Source organism: Apis cerana, linkage group LG14 (assembly GCF_029169275.1).
Source record: "Apis cerana isolate GH-2021 linkage group LG14, AcerK_1.0, whole genome shotgun sequence".
In the NCBI taxonomy this organism is placed as follows: Eukaryota; Metazoa; Arthropoda; class Insecta; order Hymenoptera; family Apidae; genus Apis; species Apis cerana.
In genome coordinates this window covers 853,559-873,755 of record NC_083865.1, presented here as the reverse complement: position 1 = coordinate 873,755, position 20,197 = coordinate 853,559, and the positions used below count along the sequence as shown (strand labels likewise).

The following is a 20,197-nucleotide window of genomic DNA, read 5'->3' as shown; positions in this document are numbered from 1 at the left end:
AATAATTATTTATTATTAATTACTAATAAAAAATTTAATAAAGAATTTATATATGATATTGATAACAGTTTTCAAAATAACTTATTATAATTAAGATTATAATTATTAATTTCTTTAAATATGTAAAAAGAAAATATTTAATAAATTCATTCCATTATATTGTATGTTTATATTGTATTTTTATATTAACTTAATTTATTAATTAATATATATTTAATATATAATTTAATATATATTTAATATATATTTATAATGTTTAATATACTATAATATAATAATAGTATAAAAAATATTACTTTATTTAAAAAAAATAAAATTAAAAGTTCTATTTATTAAATAAATTAAATATTTATTAAATATATGTATAATTTTTTATATTAAATTTTATATTATTTTTTATATTAATTTTTTATATTAAATGTATTAAATAATATGATATGTAGAAATATGAAAAACAAATAACTATTTTATTTTTTTCATATTTCTTTATTAGAAATTTAGAAATCAATGATATAATATATATATAAATGTTTTTTTTTTCTTCTATAATATCTATAATTATTATTTATTTATAATATATTTTTTACAAAATATATACATATATAATAATTTATAACTGTAAAAAATAAAGATATCAATCATAAATATAATATAAAATAAAAAATGATATAAAAATCGTTATGAAATTGATTGTAGAACTGAAATTGATGTAAAATCAAGAATCGAAAACTATTATGTGTATCAATTTGTAAAACAATTATTAAGAATTTCTATCTATAACTGTTATAAAAAAATATTTCAATCGATTTCGATTATGGTTGTTATTTTAATTGTTAAAAAATATAATTAGTAATTAATAATTAATAAAAATAAAGAAAAAATAACAATTATTTTCTAATATTAGCTCTATATCTATTATTTTTTCAATTCTATGTTAATTCCGAAATAATTTTAACAATCAGTTCTTATATCAATTTTTTTATAATTAATATTATTACTTATTATTTATTGCAGCTGTAGATTACTACTATATATTTGTGTATTTTTCACAAAATAATTATTTAAAAAAAGAAAATATTTATACATATACTATTAATTTCTAATAAAGAATTGAAATAAAGTAATTATTTAATTTTTATACTTTTATATTTTTATATTTATATATACCATGATAGAAATTTAGGATAGAAAATTTTTATTTTTTATTTTTAAGTTTTCATTGTAATGATCAAAATTGAATTAATTTATTTTGTATTATCTAAAAAATTAATCTTACTTCGATTTATTTATTTAACACCTAAAAATATAAAATTAAATATTTTTAAAATCTATTTAAAAAATTTTGATCGTTTTTATTAACTGTGCATCTATTAACTGTTAATCTCATAATACTTATGGTTTTACAAAATAAGGACATATAATTATTTTTTGTTTTTATCTTTACTTATAATAATATTTAATAATTTAATATAAAATTAATTACATTATTATATTATATTATTATATTATATTTTATTTTTAATATTAATAATATAAAATAAAATAAAAATTAAAAATAAGAAACCAAAATTTTTATTTATTAATTTCTTAAATATTATAATATATGTAGATGTGAAAATAGATTATTAAAATAATAATAAAATAGATAATATTTTTATTTTGAAATTTCGATTTTTCCTATATAATATATCAGATATCAATAAATTGATTTAATATTTTTTAAAAAATTTTTTGTTAATTTTACATCTCTAGGATCAATATTATGTTATAAAATAAATAAACTTCCAATATTCATTTTTTCAATTAATTCATGGCATAGAATTTATAAATTCTCTTCAATATATTTTATAAATTTATAAATTCTCTTCAATATATTTTCTATAAATTTTAAATTGCATATATGAATTACATAAATTATATATAATTATAGAAGAATTTTGTCCTATTTTTCTTTGTACAATTTTTTTTTATTTAAATAAAAGATTTTTATTTTAATTCATTATTAAATGAAACATGTTTATTGTTTAATTTATAAATTTTCTGATAAATTTGATAAATACTAAAATATCCATAAATATTATTCTAATATATATTTATAAATATTCTACTTAATGAAAGGAATATCTTTTTTGATAGTCGGTTATAAAATTTTATTTCTCTTATATAAATACGAATTTGCATATTTTGAATAAATAGACTTATTTGCATCTTAATTTTTTTTTATAGAATGAAAGAATTTTATAGAACTTTTATTTGTATTATGAAATTTGAAATAAGAAAATTTGATACCTTTCATAACAAATATATATATAAATTTTTTCAAGCATTGTAAAATAAATTAATGCGTAGTAAACCATTATTTATAAATAGTTTAATGTATTTAATTTTAAAAAATTTTATATTTCTATAAATTATATGGATCGATAAATTATATGGAAATTATCAAATGGATAAAAATATATTTGTATTAGTTATATAAAATCCGAATATATATTATTGTACATCTTTATGCCGTTCGAAATTTTTTCATTATTATTTCATTATTATAATAAATGATGTATTTCTACGATAATTAAATAAATGTTCTATATGAAAATTACTATTATTATTGATAAAGTATCAATAATTAAATGAATTTTGTTTATCATTAAAATTTTTATCCTTAAAAAATTACTGATCAAATATTTAAAATTATAATATTATATATAATTATATTGTAATTATAATATAATAAAACATACGACTTATCAAAAATACTTTCTTTACATAATGTATAATTATTGATAAATTGATGCAAAAAAAAGAAATTTATAAAAAAAAAATTATATGATTTTATTTAAAAAAAATACATTTGTATTTTTGAATATATTATTATATTTATAAAAAAATTTTCGCAGAAAAATAAATATTATTATGTCATTCAATTTTTTTTTATAATTTTTTTTTTATCTTTTACAAATTCATTCAAATTATATGTAAACTTATCTTGTACATATATATTATAAAAATTTTATCTCAATTATACAGATTCTATTATAGCTTCAAATCTATTATAGCTAAAGATCTATTAAAAAAACTTTTCGAAAACTTGATTTTAGTTTCAATATTCAATATTCAATTTTTTTATTTCACTATATTATATTCATATAATGTAAAAAAAAAAAAAACAAAAATTATTACCGAAAATATTCATTTTTAGTATTCACTATAATTCTTTAATTCCGTCACTATAAAATAATTTTATAAGAAATCACTTTAATATCAATATATGAATAGATATTATTAGCTATTATAAATCCTTTAAAAGAACTTAAAATTATTCATAATTTTTTCCTTCTTATTTTCTAAATAAATTTAAGCATATCATTTTACAATACATCGCAATACAATATGTAGCAATTCAAAAAATTATTCGAATGCTTACATTTATAATCAATGAATATATATTAAATATTTATTTAAAATAATACAATATTTATAGTGAAGGAAAAATCTCAAGATTATGTGAAAAATATAATTATATTATAAATAAAGTTAATTGAAAATTAATAAAATTTAAAATCATTTTTCAAAAAAATGATTAAATTATGAACTATGATTCTTTTGACAAATTTGATTTTTATAGTAAAATATGTTAAAATAAATAAGATTTTAATCTCGAATTTTAATTTTTTTAAAATTTTAATCGAGACTAATAAAAATTTTGTGAAAAATTTTTTTTCCATTGATGAAAAAAAAATTGTAGAATTTATCTATTAAATTTGAAAAAAGAAAAATTCAATAACAAATTCAATTAATTTTAATTGAACAATAAAAAAATTAAATGCAGAATATATATACTTACTGCATCTGGAATCTCATAATATTGCAAATTATGCAAATATGTTGCTGTAGATTGTGCGGGTAATTGAGAATAACCACATTGAGGTTCAATCCAAATTTCAGAAATAATTTGAAAATCGCCAGAGCCTTCAACATCTTCTACACTTATTTCGCCATCTGCAGTACCTAAAATGTGACAGTTTCAAGATTTAAATTAAATTATATGTAAATTTTGTTTAAATATTTCATATATTTATAATATTTATTATAAATATTAATAATATTTTATATATTTGATATTCACTATTTAATACATTCTTATAAAACATAATTATATATTTTAAACAAAAATTTTTTAATGTATTAAGGACTAAATAATAAAATAATGTCATTTTTATATATATCATTATTTGTTATCAAAAAATATATTAAAAAATATATACAAAAAATATAAATTTGTTAAAAAAATATTTTAAATATTATAATTATAAACAATTTTATTTATATAATTATTAAAATATTACATTTAAGCTTTTAAAGCCTTTCTAGTATTAAAAAGATTTTAAATTTATTTTATAAACATTATAAAATGTTTCAAAAAATTAGAAACAAATTTTAGAAATATAGTATTTTTTTAAATATTTTTGTTAAATATTTATTTTTATTTATTTTTTAAAATAAACAAAGGGATATTATATAAATATTAGATTAATATTAATTTCAAATTTCTAAGATTTTTATTAATGTACATAAATTACATATTTCTTCACAAAAATATATTGAAAAATCCTTTTTTTTTTATTTTTCAATAGATTTTGATTTATTCTAAATTTATTTAACGAAATAATCAATTTATTTTTTATTATATGTTATTATTATATGTTATAAATTTTCTATAAAAAAAATCTAACAGATAAGTTAATAAATTAAGTTAATAAATGCTAAAGATGCAAAATTTCTTATACTTATAAAAATCATTATTATATTTATATTTACATAGTATATATAATGTAACAATAAAAAATAATATAAATAGAGATAATAAATAAAAAGTAAAATAATGTAAATTCTGCAAAAATAAAATAGTACTTCTAATTTAGTTAAAATAATAGAATTGATAATAGATTTAGAAGATATCTTCCATACTTATAAATTCATAGTTGAAAACATTTTATAATTTTGAGAATAATGATATTTAAATCAGTATATTTATTATAATTTTTTTTAAAAAATCCAATATAAATGTTTATGTATATATTTTTATGCAAAATATATAATAATTAAAAAATAAAAATAAAAAACTATTATATATAGAATTCAAAATTTTAATTAAATAATTTTAAAAAAGAATGATTTATTATTAATTTATAATATATAATATATAATATATAAAATTTATATTTTATATGATACTCTAAAATCTAAATGGAAAAATAAATCATTGAATGACTATCTCATAATTTATAAATGCAATTAAAGCAAAATTACAATATATAATCAGTTTTTTAAGATATAAGCTTTTAATTTTTTAATTGATTGTCTCTATTCTAATTCTCTCTTTTTTCTTTATTTGTTATATTTTCCGTTGCAAGATACAAAGAATAGAGACTAGATCATCTATTTTAAGCGTTATGTAACAATTCCAAATTCTGAATTTTTATCGAATTATATGATTATATTTCAATTGAGTTGCTTTATCAATCTATTTAAAATAATCTAATATAATACTTGATAATTTTGTATATGTTAAATATGCTAAACTAAATTTTAAAATAATGAAGAATTGCAAACAATTACATTTTCTTTCTTTTTACAATTTTACAATTTTATTTTCTTTCTTTAAAGATTTTTTAAAATACTAAATAATTTTTTTATCTTAAATACTTAAACATTATAATTAAACATATTTATCTTAAACAAATACAATTTCTTTCGAATGTATTAAAAAATATTAAAAAATTTTTAATTTTTAATTTTTTTTAATTTTTAATTTTTCAGTGATAAGTATGATTTTAAATAATATATACCTTCGTCAGTATCTTCTTCTGATGTACTATCACGTTCTAATGTCGTATTGGATGCAACATGTGGCGGAAATAAGATATATTGAATGATACACGGATATGATGTATCATTTTCACCAACTCCTTGCATTTGTACTTCAAGAACCATATTTATAATACCCGCTGCTGAATATGTGAAATTGAAGCCCTCAGCTAAACGTATTCTATGAATATAAAATAAATGTATATAATATTTTTATAAATTATTTCTTTAAGAATATAAATTTAATATATTAATATAATATAAATCAAATTTCAATTTAATGAAATAAAATTTATTTCTTCTTTTTCTAAAAAATTACTTTTTATAATATTATTCATGATATATTTTTTTGACAAAATAATACTTTTATATTTTTAATATTTATATAAACTATAATATATAAAGATATTTTATAGAAATATATAAAAAATATTCTTTTTTTTAATAATATGTGAAAATTGTAGTTTTTTTAAATTATTATTTATATGAAAATTCAATATAAAATATAAAATGATAAAACATATTAATGGCAACAAATAGATTAAACTTTTTTAATGTAAACATTTTGCTACAATAATTAATAATATTATTACGAATGTGATAATTTCATATAAGTTATGATAATGTGGAATATCATAGCCAATATAAACCATGGCATAGAAGATAACAATATCGAAATTGACATCGAAAAATATGTATTTAATAAAGTTTTATATTGATCACGAAACGGACGTATTGCACTTTTCTCTTTTCAAGAATATATTGTATAATAAACTAATTATTATTGTAAATAATCATAAATTAATATTAAATTGTAATAACTATGAAAGTAATAAGTGTGTAAAAAAAGTTATTATAAGAAAATGAGTGTTAGGCAAATATAATAATATATATATAATCATAAATATTAAATAGAAGATTATTTCTGAAATAACTAAATTAAAATGAAAATCTAAAAATATCCTATTATTTTATCATAGTATATTTCATGAAATATATATTAATAAAATAGAAAAAATTCATTTCAAAAATTTGAATCATTAAAAATCTTCAACTTTTTCCGTTGATATTAAAATTATTTTTGTTAAAAATATAAACAAGATTAAAAAAAAAAAACACATAAAAAAGCATAAAAGTAAAATATATTTTTTTTCAATAAAGATTTCATATTTTTATGAATAATGATATAATAAAATATTTAAAACATTTTTTAGAGTAAAAAAGTGTAAATTAATAATAAAAATAGAACATAAATAATACTCTTTTAATAAAATTAAATTTTTAATTTTTCGAGAAAAAATTGAGTGTTTTTTTAATTTTTATTGCTAAGTATTTTTTATATACTCGAATATAAATTATTCCATAAGAAAAATTAATAATGTTTTTATAAATTTGTAATATATTATTTAAAGATACAGATCTTTTCAAATAATCATTGAATTTTTTGTATAAAAATATAATTTATTTCTTTATATATTTAATTAGATTTAAAAGAGTTTTCAAGATTTTTATTTTTTTAACGAATTACTAATAAATTTTCAAGATTATCATTTTTGTAATAATTATTATAAAAAAAATATAAATTAAATTTCATAAAAAAAAATTTCATAGAAATTGGCAATTGTCACTATCAGTCAAAATATAATTGCTTTATGTATAATTCTATATATTTTTAATTCCTATAATGATTTCGAATTATATTCATAAAATAAGATAAAATTTTTATTTAGAAATTTATTATATTTAACTTTAATTATCTTTTAGTTTAATTTTTTTATAAATATATATGTTTATATATTTTTATAATACTTTGAATATGTTTAATTTTTTTTAATACATATATATAAATAATATAAAATTTTAATATATATGTGAATAAAAAGCTGTTATCTCATAATAATCATTATAGTAGCAATCATTGTTTGAGAAATAAAATTTATTTAATAAAATATCAATTTTCCTTAATTTAAATAAAATTTTTTTATTCAAGTAATCATTTCCTAGATTAGGATGTATACTAATTTCTTCTTCTTCGTCAATTAATTCTCTGCACTCCGGAACTGGTTTCGCTCGATCGAACCAGCAACTCTAGACGATTCGAACCACACGTTTAGTATGTTTGGTGTGTTTGATGGAATTTCTTACAACTAATTTATAATTTCAAACACAAATTAATACATAAAACTTTTATATTTTAATATTTTATATATCTTTACATATAAAGAAAAAAAAATTATTGAACATTAAAAAAATATTAAAGTCTATATTATTTTGAACGATATTTTATGAAGCAATTATCAAAATGCATCCTCAGTTTGTAAAGCAATAGTACTTTTTCTTCTAATTTTTTTATTGCATAATTATTTGTTTTTCGCATTATTTCATTAATAAGTTCATTATTAAGAAATAATTTTAAAAAAATCTAATAGTTCATTTATATTCGAAGATACTTGCAGTCCTGATTTTTCGTCGGATACAAATTGTATTCTTCACGGTATATTTTCCAATTCTACGTATTATCAATTTAGAATTTTCTGTATCTTTTGCGATATCTTCATTTCAATTATTGCTTTCACATTCACTATCTATTTTTCTTCTTATTTTTTGCCTTCTTATACCTGTTATTTCATTTCCATGTTTAACATAGTTTTTTCTATCGTTAATTTCTTTATGAATAGAAGTAATTTCGTCATTCAATAACGAAAAATCAAACTTATTTTTACTTGAACTAATTTCATTAACTCATTTCATGCTTACAAAATTCAAAAATTTTGAAAATAATATTTCTATTGCCATGACTGTCAAACTCAGATTAATGATGGGACTCAATTCAATTAACAAAGATGTCATCTGACGCAATCACGATCTAATTTGAGATGAAAAATCTAGCCATTTAACAATATTCTATATCTCATAAGATTATTATATGTAAAAAGCTTAGGAACCTATTTATCAAGCGATATTCTAAAAAAATCAAACATAAATAAATATTGTTGTCGTTCAAGTTGTCGCATCAATCAAGTAGTGTCGGAAAGTCACCGCTGGAGTTACGGCATTAACTCAAGTGGTGACCGAGAATCATAGAAAATTGATAATTGCATTTTTTTTTAAAATTTGAAAAATATAATAAAACAAAATATTAATAAAAATACTTACTTTGTAATTGTAGAAAGAATTCTTGCGATTGCAGTTATATTTAATCTCGGTAATATAATTCCAGGAATAGTTTGCACGAAAGGTCGTTTCACATGCCAAATCCATCGATTATGATATAAATATCTAGACAAACTAGTTGTCAAAATACCACCTAACATTGGCGTAAGTCTACTCGATGTAGTTTGAGTCCCATCGGGAAATATAATTGAATTCAAATCAATTGGCATTCGTTCATATCTAATTAAAATTTTTTCTAAAGACTTATGAATAATAGTACAAGATGGTGTTTCTTTTTGTTCTGTAGGTCTATTTGGTAAAGTAAGTTTAGATAATCGATCTAAAAGATCGACAACAACATTGTGTCGAACAACTCCTTCTGTTCCAGCTGCAAATGCAATATTAAGAATAACACAAAGTGCTTTGCAATTAATACGAATTAATGAGAACGAAACTGGAGGTTTATCAGCTTCTCGATAAATAAATTGTACATATGTATGATTTTCAACAAGAACGAAAGTTGCCCAATTTTTTAACATTGCATAAAGAACAGCAGCGGCTTGACGACTTTGAACACATTGAAAACGACCACTTTGATTTGCTTGATGTAAATGTCTTGGTAATGGTCTATCATGTGATAAAATTAATGTTACTCTTTGTGTATGCATCCATCGAGCCCATTGTAAAGGATTCAAAGATACTACAGGTTGCCAAATTTGTCCAAATTGTGGACATGCAGCATCACTGAAAATAAATATAAAAACATTAATTTTATAAGTGAATTTAATTTTTTTCGTTTATTAAATCACATAATGATTTAATAATATTAAAATAAAACTTTTGATATGTATATATAATCAAAAAATCTTACAAAAATCTTCATACACAAATTCAATTAATAAGTTATGTTATCAAATCAATACATAACTTAACTAATAATAATTCCATTTTATATAAATTATATAAACACATTATTGAATATATATATATATATTCGTAATAGATCATAATGAGTTATATATAGAATAATTTTTTTATTAATGAAATATGAAATATCATTTCAAAAAAATGAAATTAATGTTTAAAACTTCAATATTATCTTTATTTCTTAAAATATAATTTCAAAATGATATGACAGATAAAGTTAAAATTGTAACCATAATATATTTTAATATTCTATTATCTTATTAAAAATATTTTCAATCAAAATCGTATATAAAAAATAAAAAAATAATAAAAATTTAATTAATTTCACACATTCAAAAAAATTTTAATATAATCTATTATGGTTTATTGAAAACATACCTAAGTTGCACTGTACTAGGTGAAGGATAAGCTGATAGATAAAAAACTGGCATGCCACTTCTAATAGTATCTGGTACACTATACCACGTCCATCCAAATTCTGGAAACCAACTAAAGTGTGCAAGCATACTGTCACTTTCTGTTAGAGATGTTAAAGTTGCCCAAAACCGATTAACAACACCTTGTCGATATTGCGATTTTAATGGTTTTTTCGATAAACATGTGATGTCGTGTAAGAATTCATAAGGAGCTATAACAAAATATTTTTTCTTTTTGTAAATAATTAATATGTTTCTGGTTCTAAAAATTCTAAAAAAGTATGAATTAAAGAAAATATGAATTAAAAAAAATTATAATTAATAATATAATTATTAATTATAATAATATAATATAATATTATTTATAATTAATAATAAATATTTATAAAAAGACTTTTAAAATTATATATAATTAAATAAAATAAAAATTAATAAAAAATATATTTTTAATTTAAACATGTGTTCAATCTCGTTTGGTTCTTTGTTGAAAAATTTTAAAATATAAATATAAAAAATATTAAAATATAAAAAATATAAATATAGATTATCTGTTAATCCTTCATATTCATATGTCTTTTAGTTGAATTTTAATTAATAAATCATGTATATTTTGATACTGAATTGCATATCATTTAATAAAGAATATAAATGTTCGTAATTGAATTTAAAAAGAAAAAAAAAACAGATGAAAACAGAAAAAACTTAAAAATCATAAGAAGAAATGATAAAGTCAAAAATGTGTTATCAATAAGCGTAATAACATCAAATAAATTTTTAATACTAAATTCTTGTATATCAATATATATGATAATCAAAAAAATATTTTATTATAAAAAAAATCTCCATTTCCAACAATCATTGACAAACAAAAATAATATTTCTAAAAATCATAATTAAAGAAAATTTCAAAATTTTAATGATAAACTAAAAACTTAAATAAAATCTTATTGGTACATTTTAACATTTATAAAAAAAAAAATAAATTCTATTAGTGAATTTTCATAAAATTCAATTAAAATCTGTAACTAATGAATAAAAAAACAAATCTAAAGCAAAAGCTAAATTGTAAAAAAAGGATTTTGTTTTTGAAAAAGTTTGTGAAAAATTTAAAAATTAACCAATTATAAAAAAATTTGCATATTTTTTTTAATATATTGATAAAGAGAATAGAAAGAATAGAGTAGAAAGACTTTTTAAAATACAAATATAAATAAAAAAATATAGAATAAAATATTTTTATTACAAGATTAATTTTAATGAAAATAAAATTTAATATGTATAACAATTCAATAACATGAATGTCTTATTAATTTCTTATAAATTTTTCTTAATTTCGAATTTTTTAAAAATAAGAATTTGAAAAGAAAGAAGTTTTATTTTATGCTTTTCAAAAATTTCTAATTTTAAATTAATTTTTTTAATTCAATAACTCATTTTATTTAATCGAAATCTGCTTAAATTTTGTCTTTATTTAACAAGTATTTATACTATTTTAATTAAATTTTTTTGAAACTAAAATTTTAAATGAAAAAATTTACTTTTATTTTTTTTCTCTTTTTACTTATTTTTATATTTTATTTCCTATCCATTATCATTTTAGGTACAATTCAAAGTTCTATTAATAAATGTTAATTAAGTTCTTCAATTTAAAGACTTTTATTTTTCAATTGTAGAAATATTATTTGTAACAGTACAAATAATATATAATAATAATATATAAATATATTAATACGCATATAATATATAATATAAAATATATAATATATAATATATAATATATAATATATAATATATAAATATATTAATATAAATATATAATAATATCTTTTAAAATATTTTAATTAAAGAAATACAATTAACTTTATAAATTATTATAAAATATAATTCTAACTATATTTATATATAACTTACAATTAATTGCAACATAAGGAAAATTCATATAAAATAATATATGAAAACAAAAATATATGTTATATATCTATTTTTATAATTAATTTCAAAATTTTTTAAAAATATTTAATAATTTTTTGCTTTTGTAAACTATTTTTAATTATTACGTTGTCATCAATTTTCTTATAATATTAATTAGAATAAATTGGAATAGAATATTTTCATATATATTATAAAAATCTTAAAGAAATGATTCATCATAAGAAATAAAATATTTAAAATATGTTTTTGTAAATAAAATAATGAATATAATAAAATAATAAATAAGACAATTTTCAAATATTAATATCAATAAATTATATTGATTCTTCTAGGGACATATTAATACTATATACATATAAAAAAAAATTATTGCATATATAATATATTCTATATACATATATATGCAATAATTTTTTTTTTGAGAATATCATTTAAAAGATAATCAATAAAAATGAAATCAATAAAAATTCAATAATTTTTCATTTTTTTAAATATAATTTTGTAATAGATCAAGAATAAAATTTTAAATTATAAAATATTTAATACTCTATCATTTTATTATATAAAATATCTTTAGAGAAAATTGCATCCAAAATTGAAAAAAATATTTTTGTAAATAGATTTTATATCATGATATTATTATATTAATCTATCAAAAAAAATATTCCATATAAAAAATAATTTAATATGATTTAAATATAAATAAATTTTTAATAAAATCAGAACTTTTAGATAAATTTCTTTATACGAGATTACTTATTTTTATACAAATATTTCTAAGTTCATATAGATTATATATGTAATAATATATGATTTTGTACAAGTTTTTCCTAAAAAATTATTCCTTTTAATTAATATTTAATATAATATTTAATATAAAAAATTTAAAAGTAATAAAATTATAAGTTATAGTTGATAAGTTTCAATATAATTTACCTTCTATTGAAATTGTATATTGTATTGTATTAGATGCTGATAATGATTTTGTTAACCAAGGACATGTTACTATGTATTCCAATAAAACACTGGATTTCCACAATAATACAAAACAAATTTCAAGTATTTCATCTCTCACATTAGCACGTTTTATCAAATATCCTTCTCGAAGTCGACAACATAACAGACTGCTTAATGTACAAGTAACTTTATCTTCAATTTGTTTTTTTTGTAAAAGTTGTGTTGATTTTTGCTCATAAAATAATAAATTTGTAGAATGCCAATTTGAATAATCTGGTATCATAAAATTATAACAATCTTTACGATATAATTGCCAACATAAAAAGTTTTTATGATAAATATTCATTTCTGTTCCATTCATATGTACCTATAAAAATAAATTTACTTGTAAGATATACATTTGTATTTAGTCTTAATTATTTATTTTAGAAAAAGCACAAACATAAATTTACACATGCATATATATATAATATTATTATTTAAAAAAATTTTAAGTTTATTATAAAAACGTAACAAAATATGCATATTTCTTTTATATTATATAAATTCAATAAATATATTGAAATTTTGAATATGAAAAATCAAATTGTTATTAAAACTTAATGAACTTAAATAAAAAAAATTAGAATATTAAAGTTTAAAGAAATGAAAATATAAACTAATGAAATAATAATGAATAAATGTATATGATGATTTAAATAATAGAATATATTACAATAAAATATTCATTTGATTATTTTGAGAATTTTGATTATCAAAATGACGATTATTTCAACATAAAATGAATCACATATATCTATTAATTATTTCGAAATTTGGAAACAATAAAGAATTTTACATAAAAATATCAAAAAACATGTATTAAACTTATTATGAAAATCAAAATTTATTAAATATTAAAAATAATATATTGAAAATATATTGAAAAATATATTGAAAATATATACTATATATAAAAAAAAACCGAAAAAATCTTAAATAAGTATAAATTCAAATCAAATTTTTGTTTCAAAAAATGATTATTTTTATTATTATCAAAGATATTTTAAATATTCTATCCAAATATTCTATTTAATTTTTTTTGTTTCAATGAAGTTATCAATAAACATTTATTATAAATTTATAAGTTAATTTCATAATATTTACAAAAGATTTTTTTTATTTATATAAATATAACTACTTTCAAATTTTTAAATATGTATTTAAAGTAACTATTTAACAATATTTACAATAATTACATTTATTATATCTCTTGATATAATATTAAAAAATAATTAATATATTTAAAATATAAAATTTTTTATATAAATTTATTCTATAAATTAAAATATATTTTTTTTATTTAAAATTATCTATATTTGAAAATTATTTATTTTATTGTCTCATATATATTCACATTTGACATCATATATATAGAAATTTGATTTTTTCTAATTGATTATTCAAAAAAACTTTTTTTTTGAATCTATTATTTTTTCGAATCTATAAATTTATTTTTCAATAAGTTCAAATAATCGATATTCTATTATATATCAGATAAGTTACAGATAGATAATAGATAAGATACTGTAAATTACTATTAACATAAAGAAAAATAAAAATAAATTATTAAAAATTTTAGTAAGAATAAAATGTAAATAAATGGAAAAATATCAAATATGTATTAAACAACATAAGAAAAAATAAATATAGGATATAGAAACGGAAAAAATTTTTGAAAGAAAATAGAAGAATATAACAAATAGAAAGATTTACATGCAATTCGCAGTAAATTTTAAAAGAAAAAGAAAAAAAATATAACAAAAAATAAAAATAGATTAGAAATGATTGAAAATAAAGTGAAAAAACAATAAAAATGTTATATTTGATATTTACAATAATAATATAATTAAATATTTGCAATAATAATATAATAATATAATTAAACATAAAAATAATTAAAAAAAATAAATGAATAAATGATTAACAGATTATAGAAATTATAAATTGGAATTCATTTTTAGACATTAATGTTGAAATTGAATAAGAAAAATTTATCTATTTCGTAATAAATAATATTTTTAATTATTTAAATATAAATAAATATAATATTTAATTATTACGTACAGAATATGGAATAAAAGACATATAAGTACCCAAAGTAGCTTTTGCAATGAAATGTAATAAATCTTGATATGGGATTAAGCCATCAGCACAATGTGGATGATATGTACTTCCAACATGTAGAAAACTGCATGCGATTGTTGTTGCACGTAATTGTTGTATAACAGAATCTAAGACATGAACATCGGTATTTCCAACAATACCATCTGTTACAATTATCATATCTAAAAAAATAAAAAATAAGTAATAAATTAATTCTTTTGATGAATTACTTTGTTATAGAGAATTTATAATTTTATTATATGTATATTGAATTTAATTTTTAATTGTATTGGATTTATTTTTAATATTATTACAAATTTTTTGCAATATATAAAAATATATAAGATAATAATAATAATAAAATATATAAGAATTATATTCTATATTTCAAAACCTTATATTCTATATTTGAACAAAATCTTTATAGTTTTATAACATTTCGAAAATAATAATTAATTTAATCTTATAATAACTAATGAATGTACTAATTAAAATATGTAAAATATTTGTTCGTGCAATATATTCGTGTAAACATACACTAAATTAATTTAACATCTCAATGTTAAAGATAGTAAGATTAATGTTTATAATATTTGACAAAAGATATTTTTCAAGAACTGAATATTTTAATATTGGATAGTCGAATTTCTAAAATAATAAAAAACTAATGTAGATAAGATATAAATAATTTTTTTTAAATAATTCCAATAATTTAAATAATATTTTTAAGTTTTTATAATTTTTTAATATCAATACATATTATAATTAATACATATTAATGCATATTATAATTTTATTTTTATTATTATTTTATTATTAAAAATTAAAGAAAAAGAAATAAAAAGTGTACATTTGCATAAATAATTTTTTTATTACTTTTTCAAAATTTATGAACTCCTTTTAAATATAATATCTTTTCAATTTACTCAAATTAAATAAAATATGTAATCTTAAATATATTGAATCATGTTGACACTATTTTTAATTAATTTCATTTTTAATTAATTTATTTATCATATGATATATTCTCTTATATTTTTATATATTTATTTTAATTTTCTTAAAATATAAACAAAAAAAAATTTTTTTAAAAATTATTTATTTCTTAAATCATATAAATACAAATAAAAATAAATCAAAGAAATCAAAATTGAATTAATAAATATATTTTATTAATATTTTATCTATATTTTTATATATAATAGAAAATATTAAATTTTATGTTAATATAGATTTATAATGTAAATTATAACGTAAATAATATTGTTCATTATTCGAATCTTAATAGCAACATTCTCATAAAATTTTTCTAAGAATTAACCATTTATATTCATTATTAATTAGAATAAGTACTTTTCTAAAGCATTCAACATCGCGCTGATCAATTTATTAAATTAAACAATTTTTTATTAATTTTAAAGAATTTAAATAAGATGAGATTTTCTTAATTATTTTCTTTAATTATTTTCTATAAGAATATAACAAGCAAGTCATCATTATGATATAGCTAATTAATTAAACAACAATTATTAATTAACTAATTAAACAACATAATATATAAAGCAATCGCAGTCCATTTCTATCTCTTTTCAATATCTATCTATTAAATATTTATTTAAATGATTTTTATACATTTTATATAATGTATTAATCGATTTTCTTTCTTTTTTAAAATTCGCTCATCGCCACGAAATAAATCATTGAACTATCAGACTGATGAATTAAAATTATTTATGGTTTTAATATTTTTGTCAAATCGCGAATTTATTCAGATATAGATCGTACTCAAAAGACCAATAATTATTTAAATTTATTTAAAATATATTTAAAATTTCCACAAATTCCATATCTGATCAAGAAATTTTTGTTGATCAATTTGTCATTCAATTTAAAGCGCGAATATCGTTTGTAATCTAAATAAATCTAATAGGATATACGCTAGCCGTTTAAATTTTTTTTTTTCTTTATTATTTTCCTATTGTAGCACAACATTTAAATATATCATTCATCACATGATTTTCCAGTAAGTATTAAAATTATCCATTATATATTTGTATAAAAAATTATTAAAAAAAATTTTCAAGGAAGTAAAACTATATTTATTAATATTACATTATATTCGTAATAGAAGATTTATTAAAAATAAAATATTTATTGATATAATCAAAATTAATCAAAAAAAAATTCCAGGAAAATTTTTTAATAAAAAAAGTTTTTAATAAAAAAAAAGATAATACTATATAGACAAAATAATCTTACATTTTTTACATAGAAAGCCAAAAAATCGTTATAATCAGCACTTCAGAATCATGCATGAAATTGAAGAATGAAATTTATCACAAAAATGTTACATAATAAAAATATTATTAAACAATAAGTTTCAAATAATTCTATTATATATTACAAATATAAAGAATGATATGGATCAATGCTTTTATTAATACAATTTTGCGAAAATGTTTAAAATAATGAAAGAAATGATTAATTTTTACATAATATTTAATTCTTACATAATATACTATTATATTGATATATAATCAAAAGAAAAAAACAATAAAAAATATTCAATTTGAAATTTTTCAAGATTTTGCTCAGTTAAAAAATAATTTTTAAAAATCATATCATTTTCAGACAACAAACTAAATAATAAATAACTATTAAACTGACTACATTTTTTGATACATTTTTGTTTCTGTCATGGATTGGTTTTATTGGTTAATTTTTTTATATGTTTAATTTTTTAAACATAAATGAAATTTTGTAATATAAGTTTAAAAATTAATCATATTCAATATTATTTATTCATTATAAAAAATATTCTACGAAATATTACATTTTTATTTCATTACGAATGCGATTTAAATAATAAACTCATAATTTATGATAATTTATGAATATAAATAATGTATCAGCACTTAATGAATAAATTCTATTATCAAATTATTTTTAAAAAAAGAGATTATTTCTCGAATTTAAAAAATATAATAAAAAATATATGCTTAAGAATAAAAATTTGTTATTAATTATATTATTATATTAATTGTATTATTAAATTGTATTATTAATAACATAACATCTAATAAAAATTACAGAATATTAATATAAAGAAAGAAATTATTCCTATTATATTGAATTCAAGAAAAAAAGGAAAATATTTATCATATATTATTAAATATTAAAAAAATATGCAATAATTTATAAAAATTGCATAAATTAAATAATTTGCACAAGAAATGTAAGAAATATTATATAAAAATAAAATATACATAAAAAATATTTAAATTTATATATATAATTATACACACACACACACACACACACACACACACACACACACACACACACACACACACACACATTAAATAAATAGTATAATAAATATTAAAATATGTTTTTCACAAATTTCTTATAATCTTTAATCTTATTCTATTAATTAATATTAATCTAAAAATAATTAATCTAAAAATTAATATAATAAAATTCTTTTAATCTTATTCTATTATAATAAGAAAAATGAACTTTTATGTAGAATATTATGTAGAAATATTTATAATAAAAATTATTCTATATATTTTATACATTATTTTAAATCTTTGAGTATTTTTATATATATAATTGAGATATACAACAGGATTAATGTGAGAGAAAGAAAATGAGAAAGAAAATGATTGCATTATTTGTTCAAATAAAAAAGATAGAAAATTCAAATAAATTACTACATAACATACATTTTTCAATGATTTATAATACTTACAATACAATGAATTGTTTCTCACACACTATCTCATGTTAGAAAAAGATAAGATACAAAATTTTTTATTATAAATAAGTTTTTTTTTGTTATAATACGTCTAAAATTGACTTATAAGTTAATATCATTATAATAAAATAATAGATTTTAATTTTATAATATTTAATATGAATCGATTCGTTTTTATTTATTTTGTAGAAAAATACAATAAATGATTATTAATAAATGATCCCCAAGATATCTCTAACTGCAAAAAATAAAAAATTTTAATTTTTGTCAATTTTAATATCTTTAAATACTTTTTTTAGAGAAATTTTGTTTGTCAATATCTCCGCATTATATTACTAAAGAAAATATTATTTTTCAATAAATGAAATTTTATTTATATTTATTATATATATTATAAATTTTATTATATAATAATAAAATCATTCAATATATATTTAATTCAATAATTTAAATAATTAAAAAATTAAATATTAAAAAATTTTTAAATTAACATTGAAACAAATATTTTGTATATTATATTTTGTACATACTTATTAGAGATCTTTTTGTTTTGAAATATAAACAATATAGTATTCATTCATAATATTCATATATAAAGTATCCATTTTTGTAAAATAATCATTTCCAAAAGTAAATATTTAACAGATATATCAAGAAAAATTAAAAAAATTAGAAATTTTTTCCAAATTTTAAAATTAAAATTAAAATTTATATTTTTTCATCTTTATGTTTTTTATAAAAATCTGACATTTTTATAGAAAATGTTAATTCTATTTTCATTATCAAAATTATAAAACTTCATTATTAAAATTATATAATAATAAAATCATTCAATATTATTTAATTTTAAATTTTGATTAATTAATTGATTTATTATTTGATTATTTAATTAAATTATTTAATTAAATTATTTTGAATTATTTAATTCAAAAATGTTTATTAGTATCTAGGGATAAAAACGATTGAAATCAAAACGATTACAATAAATAAAATTTTTGCTAATTGAAATAAATATAGATTATTTCCAACATATATATAA

At 16.1% G+C, this 20,197-nt stretch overlaps 1 protein-coding gene across 4 annotated transcripts in view; it reads right to left on the bottom strand.

The window, feature by feature from the left end:
* Positions 1-20,197, bottom strand: part of LOC107992562 (KICSTOR complex protein SZT2) — a 99,153-nt gene that overhangs the window by 40,401 nt on the left and 38,555 nt on the right. For 2 of the 4 annotated variants that reach the window (XM_062085157.1, XM_062085158.1), the window contains 6 exons: positions 15,360-15,580; positions 13,233-13,620; positions 10,327-10,576; positions 9,025-9,765; positions 5,850-6,049; positions 3,845-4,008 (listed from right to left, as the gene is read on the bottom strand). In XM_062085157.1, coding sequence (XP_061941141.1) covers positions 3,845-4,008; positions 5,850-6,049; positions 9,025-9,765; positions 10,327-10,576; positions 13,233-13,620; positions 15,360-15,580 — 1,964 coding nt within the window. Of the gene's footprint in view, positions 1-3,844; positions 4,009-5,849; positions 6,050-9,024; positions 9,766-10,326; positions 10,577-13,232; positions 13,621-15,359; positions 15,581-20,197 lie in introns of those variants that run through there. The other 2 variants (XM_062085160.1, XM_062085159.1) reach the window with 2 other exon arrangements.